This window comes from Trachurus japonicus, chromosome 9 (genome assembly GCF_045865225.1).
Source record: "Trachurus japonicus isolate A0001 chromosome 9, Traja_1.0".
Lineage (NCBI taxonomy): Eukaryota > Metazoa > Chordata > Actinopteri > Carangiformes > Carangidae > Trachurus > Trachurus japonicus.
In genome coordinates, this window is record NC_140915.1 from 14,213,533 (window position 1) to 14,229,656 (window position 16,124).

Below are 16,124 nucleotides of genomic sequence, written 5' to 3' on the forward strand. Positions count from 1 at the left end.
TGCAGACAGGGTCATCTTATTATTGCTGTATGTCTGTCATTCGAGTCCAGTAGGTCTCGGCGATATCGTGTTTTAAGCCGTTGGAAGTCAACAGTAAACATATTCATCATTCCCTCCATCAAAAACATTCCTCACAACTGGATGTGCATTGTCGAGACATGGAATGGGAGTGACGCGTATCCCCCAAATGTTCCAGTCTACGGTTCAGCCTGTGTGTGTGTGTGTATGTGTGTGTGTGTAGGTGTCTGTGTTTGTACAGGGATCTATTTCTGATGCGGGGGTAATGAATGGCACCTGTTTTAGTGTCCTTAGTTGGCCATCATTTTTGAAGTGCAGTAAATCTTGTATTTCATCACCCACGGCTACAGTTGAAAGCATGTCACACAGCTCACTGCCAGATCCGCATTTTGTTTGTTTTATCATGCAATTAAGGTTTTAAGGAACCAGTCAATCATGCCTGTAGTGACAAGCAAACCGTGCCTCCGGTATCATCTCGCCCTGCGCCCTCGGGGGAAGAAAATGTGCTGTCATGAGAAGGCGAAAGGTGGCGGCGGCGGCGGTTAGAGAGCTGGTGGAGGAGGAGGAGGAGGCGTTTCTCAAAACATCAGGAGAGACTTGAGTAACCATAACATCTCAGTCTGAAATATGTGTTATGTTATGAGGCAGAATGAAGGTTGGTGGGTGGCTTGGTGAGGTGTGGCGGCGGCGGGGTGGGGAGGGGGTGAGGGGGTGAGGGGGGGACCCAGGCCTGTAGCTGTGTCTGTGGTTGGCGCGGTAACAGCTAAGCATGGGAAGGGTCCAGTGATCAGCCTTGTGTGTCTAGCATGTCTCTCTCACCCCTTAACGAGAATGGCATGCAGTGCGCCCCACACACACACACACACACACACACACACCCCTCAACCCCCCCCCCACACCCTTCTCCCCCCTTCCCTCACTGTACTGAGCCACACTATGTCCCACCGTGCACCCCCCATCCAGCTTCAAAGCGGCAAATAACAACAACAACTGAAGGGGGGAGAAGATGAATGAGGATGAATGAATGTGCCCCTTCCACCACCACCACACCCCCACCCCCCTCTCCCCCTTTTGCCCGTACACCCCCCCTCCACCCCTCCACCGCCCCTGCTCCCCTCTATCCGTCCCTCTATCCCTGACTGACTGACTGCCTTCCTGCGTGCCCTTCTCTGCTCCCGCCCTGCGCTTACCCCTGGTTCTGCAGGCCTGTGTTATGACTGTGGCCGGTGTGTATTACACACATATCTGTTCGCGCCGCTCCTCCGTCGGGACGCCCATATAAAGGACTGTCATTTCCAAAGGTCAGGCGTGAGCCCTGCACACAAGTGTTGTCCCGACACTTGGTCTGGAAAAATAAAAACGGCCCGCTCGCTCGCCCGTCCGTGTCCTGTGTCTGTCTACGGAGAGAGGCTGTGACTCCCAGAGACCAGTGTCTCGGATGTCCTTTCCCTTTTCTCCTCCCTCCCTCCCTCCTCTACTTCCCTCTGCTAGCTCCGCTGTTGTCGGGAAATCAAGATACCCTCTGCTTGTGTGTGTACATTGGCAGCCAAGGAGGAAGTCATGGCTTGCTTTTTGGTGCGCCTCAGTATTGGAAACGCATGGTGCTAAATGTGATACCGCGGTTTTTAATAGGCATTATTACACTCATTAGCACCATTGCTGGGCCGAGTGCAAACAGTTCAAGCGTATCAGTTGATGTGTAATGCCTACCTTTCAAGAGGAAGTGTGCTGCACCACAAGCAAGGACATGACCCACAGTGCGTTGGTGGACATGGTTTGTGTGTCTGAAGCTTATACTAAACAAAGTGTACTTATGAATTATTAGATCAGCTTTCATAGTTTCCATCTAAATCCGTTTCCATTCTTTCTTTCCAAAGTGAAAACCGGGAAAAGGACTTGAGCCCGGGAGGTGACGATAATTGCCTGTTGGAGTTTTCCATTGCCAATGATGATGATGAGAGAGCAGTAATTTTATAATCACTGATAAACCTTGTACTCATTATTTCCATAGGTTTGTTTTTCTTAAAAACACCTTTGGTAGCTTCAAATTTTCCCCATACCTTTTAGACACGCCTCATACACTGGAGGAAGCAGAAGGAATATACAAACTATTTTATATCATTTAATAGATCGTTAGTTCATATGGAAAATTCATGTCTTATTCACCCCAACTGTACTCTTCTTCATTCAGCCCGACATAATTAGTGTTTCTGGAAGCCAGTTTGTAATGAGTCACTCTCTGAAGTGTCTGTGCAGTTAAATATGAGCTATTACTGTATTTTTGCTTCATGTTATCATTGTATCAAAACTCCTCCGCCAAAGAAGTTGTGTGTAAGGGTAGAATTTATGTTTGTGATGTGATATCACGTCCCTCTCTTGTAAATCGTTTTTGGATTAAAGCGTCTGCCAATTGAGTAAATGTAAATAAATGTAATATATGGTCAAAGTTAGCCAAACTTCTGAATAACACAATATAATGTAATGATCCTAATGATCTTGAAAGCTTAAATATGCAGTTGTAAGGAGTTTTCCAGCTACACCATAGTTGATGCTGCACACCTGTTTAGATGTTTTAGCCCTGTGAAGAAACGGTGCTGGTGTTCTGTTACTACTGTATTAGCATTGAGCTATGTTCCTAAGCAGAAAATTTAAAATGCGCCACCGCCTACACACACCGCATTTCATTCTTGTCAATTAGGCAGAGAATATCAAAATACCCAGAAGGAGTATTTGTGGGCCACGGGCCACACGCCACGGGTATCCTTCTGCGACCCTGATGTTAAGTTGTTATTTCACAGCGGAAGCGAGGAGAAAACCGGTCCAGGGCGACTGGAAGCTCGTTGGTGTGCCTCGGTTTGGAACATGCCGTCATGCCACTGCCCATTTTCCCCCATCCTGCGGTGTCTTGACGGTAGCCAGGGAGTACGAGAGTGAAACATGAACTAGTCTACCGCAGTGGTAGCAGCTCCCTCTAACCCACATTTATTACCTCTAAAAATACAAAGTGGTTTTCTAAAAAGAGCCTGGCCCCTGTTCTGTCCAACTACGTCAGGTGAATTTGCAACACCATGGGTTATGACTCACTGACAAAACACTTTTCCTCTGAATGTTTCAACTCCAGCTGAACCCCCTCAGTTTGTGGCGGCTGAACCCTGCGTCTTGATCTTTTTCCGTACATGTTACAGCCCAAATATCCGGGAATACGTGACGTGGTAACGGTATGCAAATCAGCTGATGGTCGGTCAGTTGAGGTCAACAGTCTCCATGTTGGTGTTTGCTGCAGAAAGAAAACTGAACGTGCGGTAATTATTCTTTATTTTATACCATCGATGTCTCTGGACGTGGACGAAGCTGAATGCCGTTACATTTTGCATCATCTGTGGAGTTATGGCCTATTCTTACACAAACACTGGTCAATCGGCAGTAGTTTCTTCAACTTCTGAGTCCTGGTCTTTTGCCAGGAGGCCCAGTTATGTCACCCATTAGATTTCTTGACATCTTTTTCAAATTGGAGGCTGGGGAGGCTGGGTTTTCTCTCTCTCTCTCTCTCCCTCTCTGTCATGCATCTTTTAAGGAGACATTTAATCTGAAAAAATGCAGCCTGGCTGTGTCTTTAGTGATATTTATATTCAGCAGCATTTCTCATTTACATAAAGCCTACCTAATCAGCTTTCACAACAACAGTGAGGTAATGTCTCGCCAGGTCTTTCAGCGAAGCACAATTAAAACATGTCCAATCCTATAAGAGGCAACCGATCGATAAAGTCTAGGAATGGCAGACTCTTTATGGAGAGTGATTTGGCAAGGAGGGGCAGGGTTTTATTTGTTTTCCTTAAAGATTGCTCTTTTTTTAATGCACAGGTGGCCTGGTAGTAGGAGATTAATGGTAGCTGTAATAAACAAGAAAGCAAAGCCGACGAAGCCTCCACGACTCGAGCACATGTTCCTCTGTGTGACGGGACATGTGAGAAAAACTTTTATAACTTGGTTACGTCCCCGTTGTCTGAGCGTATACTGTAAATCACTCTAACAAAATTTGGGAACTGTTGACTGTGTATGTTCAATTCAATTTCCAGTTTTAATCTCAGCTGTTTGTCTGGATGCCTCGCAGATTTATGGCGGTAGTCATCATAGGACGGTCTTATTTGAGCTCTCCGTCTCCGTGACACAGCACACTGACTCTCACATCATCGAGCGTGTGGTTGACAGGGGGGAGGGGCACGACTCGAGGTAAGCAAAGGAACCTTTGGACATATTTATTTTTCTCCTGTGAGCCTTTTGACCAAACTCTCCTCGTCAATCTCGTGCTGTCAAAGAAGGCCAGAGGTGGGAGCTCCCATCTCTCTCTCTCACGGGGGCCGATGTGTACATGGGGGACACCAGGGTCAGGCCCTGGATGCTCCTTCGGTAATCCTTGTGAAATCCCTGCACGTACAGTGCGGTGGGAGTCGCCATGACCGTCTGCTCCCACATTCCCAAGAAGGCATCATGCTTTTTTGTTGCTGTCTCGAGTCAGGTACACCTGATCTAGTTATAATTCTATAAGATAGTGAACAAACAATCATCCCAATCACAGCAACATCACATAGCTACTCCAGGTCCTCCACCTCCTTTCCTCCTGTCAACCCAGACAGCTCGGACGATTGACAGCTGAAGAGCGGATTTCACCTCCGACAGAATTCTTTACATGTTCCTTCAGGGGCGGTAAGGTGGTGGGTGGGTGGGAGGGATGTGGGGGGGCAAAGAGAGCTAGAAAGAGAATAGAATGACCTCATCAAACCAAGTTTTTACATGTGTTCCCCCATCTGACACGCGTGTGTTTCTGATCTTACCGTTTTTCTGGAAGAGGAGAATGTTTCCTGTTTGAGCAGACTGGCGGGTTCACCGAGGAGTCGGGGGGGTCGGGTTGCTCAGCCAACGTCTGGTTCTGTTGAAGCAGATTCCCCACATCTCCATCAAACAGCAGCTCTGTTTTGGCACGGCTCTGAAAACTGACCCTGGTGGTCACTTAATGTCTGGGGGTCTGCGGAAGAGTCGAGGCTGAAACACTCTCTGCCGCTCGCTCTCTCTGGTTCCCCTCCAATTTTTTAAACAAGCAGTGGTTGTGTCCTGTATCAGTCTCTTCTAGACTGAAGAAAACAGTTGTTAATTTTGTTTAATTAATCTCAAAACATGACGTGAGCTGCAGATAAAATCAGATTTTCAACAGGAGTTCATTCGGTCTTGAACTAAACCTAATTCTTGAACGTTTGCCAAATCGTCTTCAGTGTTGATACAGAGTGTTTGTTTATCTTCTCATTTGTTTATATCTACGTCTCCTCGTTGAGGTACACTTTTTAATGGCATGCCCGAGCACACCTGGAGAATGTGCGCACAGATGTGCAGCAGTACGTGTACACTGCGTGTGTTTTCCTTCCTGTCAGAGTCTTTGATTGAACAGAATAGCAGTGTGTGTGTTGAACGGGGTCGTCCCCTGACATGAGCAGTAAGCAATCTTGTGTTGATGTTCTTCCACCTGAAACGTGATATTGTAGATGGGAAAGAGTGTGTGTGTGTGTGTGTGTCTGTGTCTGCCCTGCCTTGTCCAGACTGGTTCCTGTCTTGCTAATAAAAGAGATCTCTTTTTAGTTTTGGATACTGATCTCTCCACACGAGTTTAAAGATCTCATTCACGGTTCACACTGCATTTGCCCCTTAATGTCTCACAGCAGGCCCTCAGTCCCAGGCCGTGATTCATGGAGTGACAGGTCTGCCTCTGGCCGCCATAAGGGCCCAATCAGACAGGGTCCATACACACACACACACACACACACACACACATACACATACACACACTGCAGACAAAAACATGTTGCGCCAGTGCTTAGATACATGCACCTAACGATATTTTGTTCATGTAGATTTTTACTCTTTATGACATGATTGCATGAAATCATACAAGTCAAACATTTTGTGGTTTTATTTTTTTGTCATTTCTCATTATTTCTTTCCTCTCTGGCGAATCATGGTTAAACATTTAGTTTCTCTGGAAGTCCTTCATCGACCAGACCTGTTTTTGATATGTATTGGGGTTTGCTGCGTCATCATACAGCTGCGATGTCCATGAGAATCCTCCTGCAGAGTTGAAAAGACGCAACACAACTCCGACAGTATTTTGTTTGAAGGATTGCAGAAGTTGTTGTGTGATGCCAAATCGCAGAACTCACTGTGTCTACCCCATCCTCCCCTTGGTGCGTTTGATTTCTTTTTTTTTTCAATTGCATTGATTGCTGTGTTTGCTTTTGTTGCAGTGTTTCCGGGCACTGTGCTGTAAAGGACCCCCACCACCGAGACCAGAGTATGATGTGGTGTGCATTGGCCTGACAGGCGCTGGAAAGACCAGCCTGCTCTCACGCCTCTGTAGCGAGGGCGGCGACGGCATTGTTCCTACAACAGGTACATGCACACGACATAAGGAACAGTGGTGTTTATTCAGAGCAAAAATATGTGTCCTTAAACTGGAGCATGTCCTCTCCACTGATACTACTCATGGCTCTTCCCTCACATTTGTTCCTGCGAGCTTTCCAAGCTTCCGAGCCGCTTTCATGTTTCAAGAACAAGTTGTCCTCCGGATTAGAATCACAGGAAGATAGTATTATCCAGGTATTACAGCTCGCCAATAGGGGGAAGCATGTCTTCGGTATGTTTTTCAAAGTCCCCAGCGCACATGCCAGAAACACTCTGCTGTATCTCACTAGCCAATACTCACCTTCTTTCTTCTAGTCAAGTGGGAGGCTGGTGTTAAGTATGTCCAGAAGAAGAGGCTTTAGGGTTAGTTCATCATTCTCCTGGTAGTCAACGCTGCGCTTTCCAGCGCAATGCAATCCCTCAAGGACACTGACATTCTTCTTTCCTCCCCTGGCTTTGTCAGCTTTGAGTTGTTGCAGAATCCCATTTTAGGTTTAGTCATTGTGCACTTTAACCAGTAGAAGCTAAATATGAAATAATTCCCAAATGTGCCGTCTGCATCCCCCAGTGTGTGCCTGTTTGCAGGCAGCGGTTCAAGGTAGTGAACACCTGTCTGTGCATGCCGCTGAGCAGGCCTTAATAGATCAAATATGTTGATTACTTATCTTAGCAGAGGTTTTTTGGTGGACTTCTCTGAAATAAGATTTAGCTGTCAGCACCGTCTGCATCTGCCAACATCTACAGAGTGAAGATCATGAAGAACAATGAGGGGGAAGTCTCCTGTGGCCCCTTCCCACTTCTTGCTTCATGACTTCGCACTGTTGTAATGTACTTAAAACCCACATTTAACAGTTAATTCATATGTTAAGAAAGTTATAATCAGTTGTGTCCCCCGTCTCTCCTGCTGTTTTCGAATGTTACCAGGAAAGGAGTTCCCAAGACAATTTTGCATAATTTGTGCAACATTAACTCTCTTACTCGAGTGGGTTTCTTTATGATTTTTCCACTGTATGCAACAACCACAGAAACAAACCACTTAATACATGGTAGCATTTAGGTCATGAGCTCAGTCTAACTCCAAAATAGAGCAAAAACACTTTTCAGTTTAGCATTTCTTGTTTTTCTGTTTTACTAACCCGGACCACACAAAGTGTTATTTCTTTTTTTTTTTTTTAACAACGCAGCCATGTTGACAGTCTCTTTATGTTCACCAGCTGCTAGTTTGCAGAAGGTACACTAAATATCCTGGGGAGATCAAAATGAAAAAGTGTATTTTTTTAAAGTCTGATATTTTTTTGAGTCATTTACTCACTGTTTAAAAACAATTGGGCCAACATTCCTAAAGGTTGACTCTCTCCTAACATGTGCTGTCCACACATATAAAAATGCACTTAATTTCTCCATGTCACTACAATGATGGATTTTCATTTTTCTCCTCTCAGGTTTCAGCATCAAAGCAGTGCCATTTCCAAATGCCATCTTGAATGTAAAAGAACTTGGAGGTAAGGAATACATGTCCATAATAATAAGGATGATGATCATATTTGGTGAATCTGTCTTCGATGAACTAAAGTGACAGGCCACCCCAGAGGTTTACAGGTTAATTTGCTGCAGCCCTAAATAACACTAATATTCACTTAATATATGCAATCGAGTTATTATTTGAAAGAAATAGGTTTTTTCATGAGAATATTCAAATGATTTTAATATTAAAAAGCTGTGACTTTGTAGCTTACCATATTAGGATACATACAAAAAATGTCTTATTTCTGTATTGGTTACACATGTATTTGAAATTGTCACACTGTCTTGTTTAGTGAGTGCACATTTAAACATTAAGATCTGCACTGTCAAAGAACATCTCTAATGTTGTTCCTTAGATAATAAAACGTGCTTTGATATCGTCTCATCTCTTAACGTTAACTGCTTACGCAATGAACGCTAAGGACGCAAAAGCATGTTTGTTTTTACCTCCTATTTGAAGTGGCTGTACAGTCTGCACCCTGTTATTCCTGGAAATGTGCGGGCACTCGAGGAAGCCGTTTAATAAGCACAGATGACGGATCTCGAAGTGGAGATCCGTAAACAGACCCGGTGCAATGGGAGGCCTCCAGTTCCTAAGGGGAGCCTTAGCGAGGCGTAGGACGGTGGGACAGCAGTGTTGTCTGTTCTCCTACAAGCAACGTGGTGACCAAGTGAAAGGAAAATTTATTGTTTTGTTCAGAGGTAAAATAATTTATATTGTTTAGTGCGCACTATGGGCACATGACAGGTGCAGCACATATATTTGAAGGCTCACCCAACCTAGCCTCCTGAAAAGATGAAAAACACACACACACACACACACACACTCTCTCTCCCTCTCTCTCTCCCTAACACACACACAAAGAGGCACCAGGGGACCACCAACGAGGGTGCTACCAAATTTGGACAGAGCGCATTAGGGGGTTTTCAAAAGAGGTTTTTCTGGATTGGGTCAAAGCCAGTCTGATGGGACATTATTGTGGTTGGAAAAACACTGGTCCCACGGATGACACGTTTGATTTAGGGAAGTTAGTATAGGCTGCCACCACAGCAAAGGATGATGAAATCTGTTCTCTTCTTCTCTCCGCCCCCCTGCTTGGACCCTTACTACCCTGCTCCCTTTCTTGTAAATACACAGAGCACAAGAATCTGAGCGATTTATGGTGCCATCCGTTATGGATGGGTTGAGGAGGGTGAAAACAAGCACATGATGTTTTGACGCCTCCAGTGACTACTTTTTATGTGGAGCACAGTATCGGATTTAGGTTTCCGTCTGACGTCAACTGTTGACATGTAGCGCTCTTTGTTTGGCCGAGTGAAGGCGTACGCTTCTTGTTCCAAATGTAAATGACGTAAATGGCAGGAGTCAGGAGAGTTATTCCGCTGGTCATTTTTTACAACGAGTGATTTCTGATTAAAGCGGTTCCTTTCTGCACGGTTTGTACCGTACTCAACACTTCCCATTTCTGTCACTAGTCTTTTTTCCTCCCCTTTCCCTATGGTTTTAAAACAAGCAAACATGGCTGGTTTAGTTTTATGTTATTTTGCACTGCATCAATGATGCAGAAAAATGATACAAGATGTGACGCACAGACATCAGTATTCCTGACCCCAAAAACTTGTTTTACACAATACCTTTGTGGCTTGTTCTCTTCACTCAGCCTTGACTAAGGCAAGGGAAGAAGCGTGTTGAGTGTGAAGAAGTGAAGCACTTCCCATGTATTTCCTTCTTCTCCCACGGGAAAAGCCATTGAATGTCAATGAGCTACTCTCCCATTACAGTATGGAATGTAAAGCAAGTCTGATGCAGGTGACCTGAAGCGCTGGAGGTCGGAAAGAACATGTAAGGCAGAAAGAAGTCATCCTTACATGGCACTCGGAGGTGGCTTGGGAGCCAGTTCTCTCTGTCATTAAAATTTTGCGGGCTATGAACCCATGTAAGTGCAGTTGACTCACAGCTGTAACTTGTATTGTTGCTAAGCGGGGTAATGCATTTTTTAACTCTCCCTTCCTTGAGTGCACTGGGCCAGATTGTCGTAAGTGCAAGCTGTCCTTTAAACCAGAGGCACAAAGCAGCGTATGTGCAGGCAACCCTGATGTATGATGTCTGTAATGATTCAGACTATACGAGTGTCTCACTCATGCATTTGTCATTGAGGTCCCTTCCATCTTGTTTTCATTTTCTCTCTTTCTCATCCTCAGCTCTGGTTTCTGTCTTCCTTCCTTTTTGCTTCCCATACCTTCTTCTCTCTATTGCCTCTAGATTTAGCTTCCAGTTGTCGTGTCTTTGTCTCTCTTTTTCCACCTTCACACCCTCTCTCTCGCTTTTTCTGCTTATTGATTTGAGCACATTGTCTGGCCTTGATAGAGGGGCGCTGCCTCACTGTCGCCACCAGGCAGGACTCGCCTGTCTTGTCATTCAGTGTGTTTACATGGATGTAAATAACCTGGTTATATATAAAGATGACAGATTTTCTTACTAGGTTTGTTCACATGCGCATGTGAATGACAAAAATTTGAAACAGGGAAAGTATCGTGGTGACAGCTGTGACATAATCAAACCCAAAGTCTGACTGAAGCTTAAATTGAAATAAATATGTCTCAATAATTTGGTTTCCACAGCTGAGCAGCAGACTATTTGTACGATTCAGGCACATGTGCGCACTAAGAGACAGACTGTGTGGTCTCACTGCAGCGCTTCCCTTCTTTCACAGGAAAACGCATATTCATATGTCAGCCGTGGTTTAGAGATAAGGTAAAAAAGGTAGGAGGCAATTTCATGTGCTCTGTCATTGCCACTAGCCAAAATACTAACACAGTGTAGCAGTGTCACCTGTATGACACCTTGAATAACTTCCTCTCAAGTATATTTAGTCAGGAATTAAATCAATACACAGAGAGAGTGATGCAGCAAACGTACTCTCAGCTTCATGCTGCACATCAAAGAATGAAAATGCAACATTGTAAAATAAAAGCTATATTTACTCATTTGAATCAAGCGTTATAAAGGCAATGCGGATCCTCTGGTTATCTGGTTATCCTTGGGTGAGCAAACATATTTTTTTTACCCAGCAGGTCTGGGGGATTAGGTGGGAAGGGCACCTCCGGGGACACAGGGAGGAATCTATCAAGTGTGTGTATGAGTGTGTGAATGTGCGCGTATATGTCTCGACAGTGACATGACGTCAAGTCTAGACGGGCCATTTCCCAGTGTGCATTCATGCCACGCAACGACAGCTTATGAAGAAGCAGTCCTAATAATCACCACTCGTTGCTATTGTTCCTCGGTGTTGTGGCTGTCGAGGTGTGTGGTTTGAAGTAGAATGGAGAGGGAGATTTGCACATGTTGTATTTGTAATTAAATCAGGATTTCAGATATTTTTAAAAACAGGTTAGAGTCTCTTTTGTCCCAATTTAAAGGATTATATGCTTTTATTTGTAGATGAGCATATGAACATATGCATGTATGGACTAGATGAGTGAGATTTGCCTAAATTTGAACTTGCCATCGCAGCTCTTGGTACGTATCGTCCATTATTGGTCCCATCATGTACTCATTGGGGAAGATGAGCAGGATGCAATAACATCACAGAACCGTTGCCAGTTGTCTATGACCACCAACAGCCAAAGGAAGTATGCGAGCACATCTCAGAACAAAACCACAACATCGTAGTCATTGCAGACCCCATGTGGTTCTTATTTCTATCAAACGGGACCACAGTGTGTGTTACTTTGCCCAGCAGGGAGGCTTCTCCTATGCACAGGAAAAGACCTGACAAAAAGTAAAATAATTTGTAAATTGTCATTTGGGTTGAAAGCAGATGTTGGCATCTGCGGACTGATTTGATTTTCAAGCAGTTTAGGCCTCATTCAGGGATATTACCCTATTTGACGTTGGGATTTCTTGTGGATACAACCAAGGAGGATAAATCCATGTTCATCTGACATTTTTTTTGTTTTCATGTGGTTGTACAGCAGGCTATTATATTCAGAAGTGAAGTGAAATATGAATTTAAATAGCAAGGATATGGTGGTGAATTATTACAGTTTCAGACACATGAATTGTCAATATCTATAAACAGGAAATCATGTGCAGGGCTCTCTTGGAGTCTGGTAAGCAAGTTAAAAACACAGAAAGGCACATAGTCTATAATAAAAAAAGTGCTTAGAACACTATACAGGAAAAGAAAAACATATAATAACGTAGAAATAAGTGAAAATTTAATAAATACATTATACATTATGAATACTACCACTGAAGTGTGAAAGCACACACAGTGGCACATGATTAAAATGGCTCATCCAATAGCGAGGAGGGTTATTAGTATACAGCCAAATTATTTACACACAATAGCGCAACTTGTTTATCTCATATATTCAGAGGTGTCACACTCGTCTAAACCAGATTTGTCAATTATGTGCATGAATGAGAAGGACTGGTGTGTTTCTGGCGGGGCCTCACACAGGAACTGTTTACTTAAAACAGACACTGCTGAGACTGCAGGTGGATGGGTATATCAACAGCTGAAGTGTTTTCCACCTCACTCCCGCTGCAGCCCCAGCTCATTCCTCAATGACATAAGCAAACTTTATTACAAGAGGCCTCCCTCACAAGTCGGCGCTCCCTCCCATCACTGTATTGTAGCTGTTTTGTTCTGGGAGAAAACACTGTCTGCTTTTCGTTAGGGTGACTTCAAAGAGGGTTGCTTTCAGTGCTTCAACTTTTAAGAGTGGAAAAAAAAAAACCTGATTAGCAACATATTTGTGTTTTTGTTTAAGGTAAAAGTTGGCAAAAGTGTGAACGATAGGAGGCAGAAATGTAAGACAGAGTTTCTCCCATCTATCTGTGAAACTGAAACCATAACTGCATCAGTATCCAACAACAAACAGACCTAGCCTCAGCAGTAGCCTAATTTAGACCAAACGGAAAATATAGAGGAAATATAGGATAATGCCTTTCAACTATGTTGATTTATTTTTTAAATATGGACCATCACAAGTGGTTTAGATTTCCAAATGAATTGTGAAACATCATCATCATCAAACACAACTGAAAGTGAATCTGACCAAACACAAGACTCTCTGCTTTTAATTTTTGCTGCGTAATTGTTTACTTATGTTTCACTGGTGTTTGCCTCTAAGTTTGGTTTAGGAACTCACAGCCACACTTTGGTGAAGAAAAGAAGTAACCTGATCACGAGAATGTTGTTGCCACTTGTGTTTGTCTAACCAGCAGATGTCTGCTTTTCCCATTCTCTTCTCTACCTGCACTTTTGGCATCAAGACTTCAACAGAATCTTCAAATGTACTGTTCTCAGTATTTGCGCAACATTTTCACAACATGTGTTTCTGAAAACCTTCAAATAACAGAACCAAACTTCACTTTAATTGTTGCAATCAGATACATCACTACAAGACAGTGTTGTTTAGGCTTTGTAACAGGACCTAGTCAGTAGTAAACAAGGTACAACATGTAAGAAGTACCGTACTTCTTAACTGTAGCATTTCATCCTTTTAGCACACATAAAACTGGTAGTGCAGAGTCAAATCTATTGACTTAATTAAATAACTAATTGTAATCACATGGTTGGTGGCATCTTAAGCTTGTTTTTTTCGCCCAGTTAGAGGCCGGTTTTCTGTTGATTTACTACTGGATTATTTAACTAAAAAAGACTAAGTTAATAATTTGCTTTGCTGACAGCACATTCGAAAAAGTAAAAATCCGTGTCCATGTAACAGTAAAAGCAAGTGTTATGTGGACAGACACAGTTGGCTGCATCAGTAATGAGTGGTTCCCTGGTAAAGTGGTTGACATAACAGCAGCCTGTAGCAATTTGCAGTCCATGTGCAATTAATTATCAAGTGTCTACAAAGCACATATATAGCACATCTACATACAATAGAATGATGAAGATGCATGTCTTCCTGATCTCAAACCATGCATAAATGCTATACATTTACATATTGTATGCAGTACATTGAATAAGTAATCTCACTGCTTGTTTCCGTCCCATCTGCTGCAGAAGGTTGGAGAAGTCTTGGTCTGGTTGAGTGAGCGAAAGAGGGCGAGTTGGCCGGTCAAGGTGTTTTTCCTTCAGATCAGTTTGATCCCGGAGTTATTTTGACATCACAGACTGGTATTATATTTTTTCCACATCGTAATATTGTCAGAAATCATAACATGGATTTATGTTGAAGTACGAGTCATAACTTAAGTCAGAAGTAGACGAGACACTAACGGAGCACAGATGCAATGAAGATATGTACTGTAGTATAGATGTGTAATGAGCTCAGCAAAGGGAGTTAATTCACATTTCTCTCTTTATTAGTTCAAATAATTTCACAAACTTCATCATGCGTGAACCATTCATTATTTCATTAATATGGTCAAAATCTATAATCTAAATGAATGAGGCAGTCGTTTTCCAACTGATGAAGGTCAATAAAAGACATGACTTTCACTGAAATGTCATTTTTTTTAGCTTGTGTGTTGAGCTGTTGACTTTTTGCAAATTGCATTTGAGTGCAAGCTTGAAAAAGGAAATATTAAACAACATCTATTTAAGTTATATGGAGGATTGATACACAAGTGTTAAAGGGCAGGAAAGTAGAAGGGAAGTAGAAAGGAAAGAGAGAGAAAAGCAAGCAAAGGAGTGAGGTTTTACTTATGGTGCACTTCTTTGATTAATAATGATATGTAGTAGAGCTGCCAGCATCCCCAAGAACAATGACATCATGTTTGGAAATCCTCCTGTTAGACCAATAGATGGCAGAAGTTGCCAACGAGATCCAATGAGACGTGATGGACATTCCACCATTTCCAGGCAAAGATGAGAGAAACTTCCTCGTCAATCTCTCAAGTGCCACTTTGTCTGATAGCTTTTCACTCCAGCGAAAGGTGTGAGTAGAAGGAGTGGGGGAGGAAAAGAGGAAGGGAGGGAGAACATGAGGGGAGGAGGTAAATGTCACTGAGAGCACTTCGTGATTTTTAAAGATTTGCCAGCCTCACAGTTCGTCACTTCTTGGCAGTTACCTTACTATGAGCAACAATAACAAAACAACAGCTCACAAGATTGCAAAGGAAGTAACCTCACCAGACGGAGGAGGATAATTTTAACCAGAGACAGTTCATCCTCCGAAAGCACATGCATGTACTTGCGTGTGCAATGTGACGGGACCTTTTGTTGTTTGTGTACGGTGTTGAACAAACATTTAGAACAATCTAATGGCAGATATGTTATGGAAAAGTGATGTGCAATCGACTTAATGAAATGTAATCGAAGTGCACTGTTAGAGCAGGAGGAAAGTTTGTTATCAAATTATAAATCTGAAATGACAATAGTCTACACTGTGACATGTTGGAGACAGGATAGGACAACTTCCACTGCAAGGATTGCAGTAAGAACTTTGCACTGGATGGCTGGAGTTGTAAAGTCATACCTTATTTCTGCACAGTTCTTTTTTTCCCCCAACATATGTGATAATTTATGTTTTTTTTTAATTTTTTTTTATAAAGGATGAGGTATGTTACTACCTTACCTTAGCTTACTTTTACAATTTTAAGTTTCCTTATGAAGAGAAATCAGAAAACATGGTCACAATGGATGGATTTGGATTGTCACAAGATGTCCCAATGCTAAAGGAGCATGAGTAACATGGAGGATATGACTGGCATATCACGGTTTGTGGTGTTGAGCTAGTATGTCAGCATCAGTGAATAGAGGGCGAGAGCAGCAGCTGTCATCGGGCAGTCATTCCTGACCTTAAGAAGCCCAGAGTTTTTAATTTGTTTTTTTTTTGCATGCACTGAAGAGCAGCGTAATGAACCCTTTTCATATCTGCTTTCTGGTGGGAAGGAAAAAGTAAGAAATGCTTGTAAAAATGGTGTCCAGTTTATAGGAAAAACATTCAGCCAGAGTTCGGGTTGCAGCTCCGGTTCATGAGACTGATTCTGTTCAGGGCTTTGAGATTGGTGTTCAAATCGAGAGAATTGGGGGGGGGTTGTTGGGTTTTTTTTTGAGAGAGAGAGGCAATGGTTCCTGAAGAATTTATTGTTCTTAAATTAGCCTGTCAGGAAAGGTTCCAGTCGTTGAAGTAGCCCCATTAAGCTGTAGTAATCACATGGTAATGTTTTG

At 43.0% G+C, this 16,124-nt stretch overlaps 1 protein-coding gene across 3 annotated transcripts in view; it reads left to right on the top strand.

Annotated features, from left to right (window-relative positions):
- The window catches only part of LOC146981104 (ADP-ribosylation factor-like protein 15), a 98,883-nt gene that overhangs the window by 32,459 nt on the left and 50,300 nt on the right, over window positions 1-16,124 (top strand). For all 3 annotated transcript variants that reach the window (XM_085786049.1, XM_085786048.1, XM_085786050.1), the window contains exons 2-3: window positions 6,309-6,453; window positions 7,908-7,967. In XM_085786049.1, the coding sequence (XP_085642175.1) occupies window positions 6,309-6,453; window positions 7,908-7,967 (205 nt within the window). The remainder of the gene's footprint in view (window positions 1-6,308; window positions 6,454-7,907; window positions 7,968-16,124) is intronic.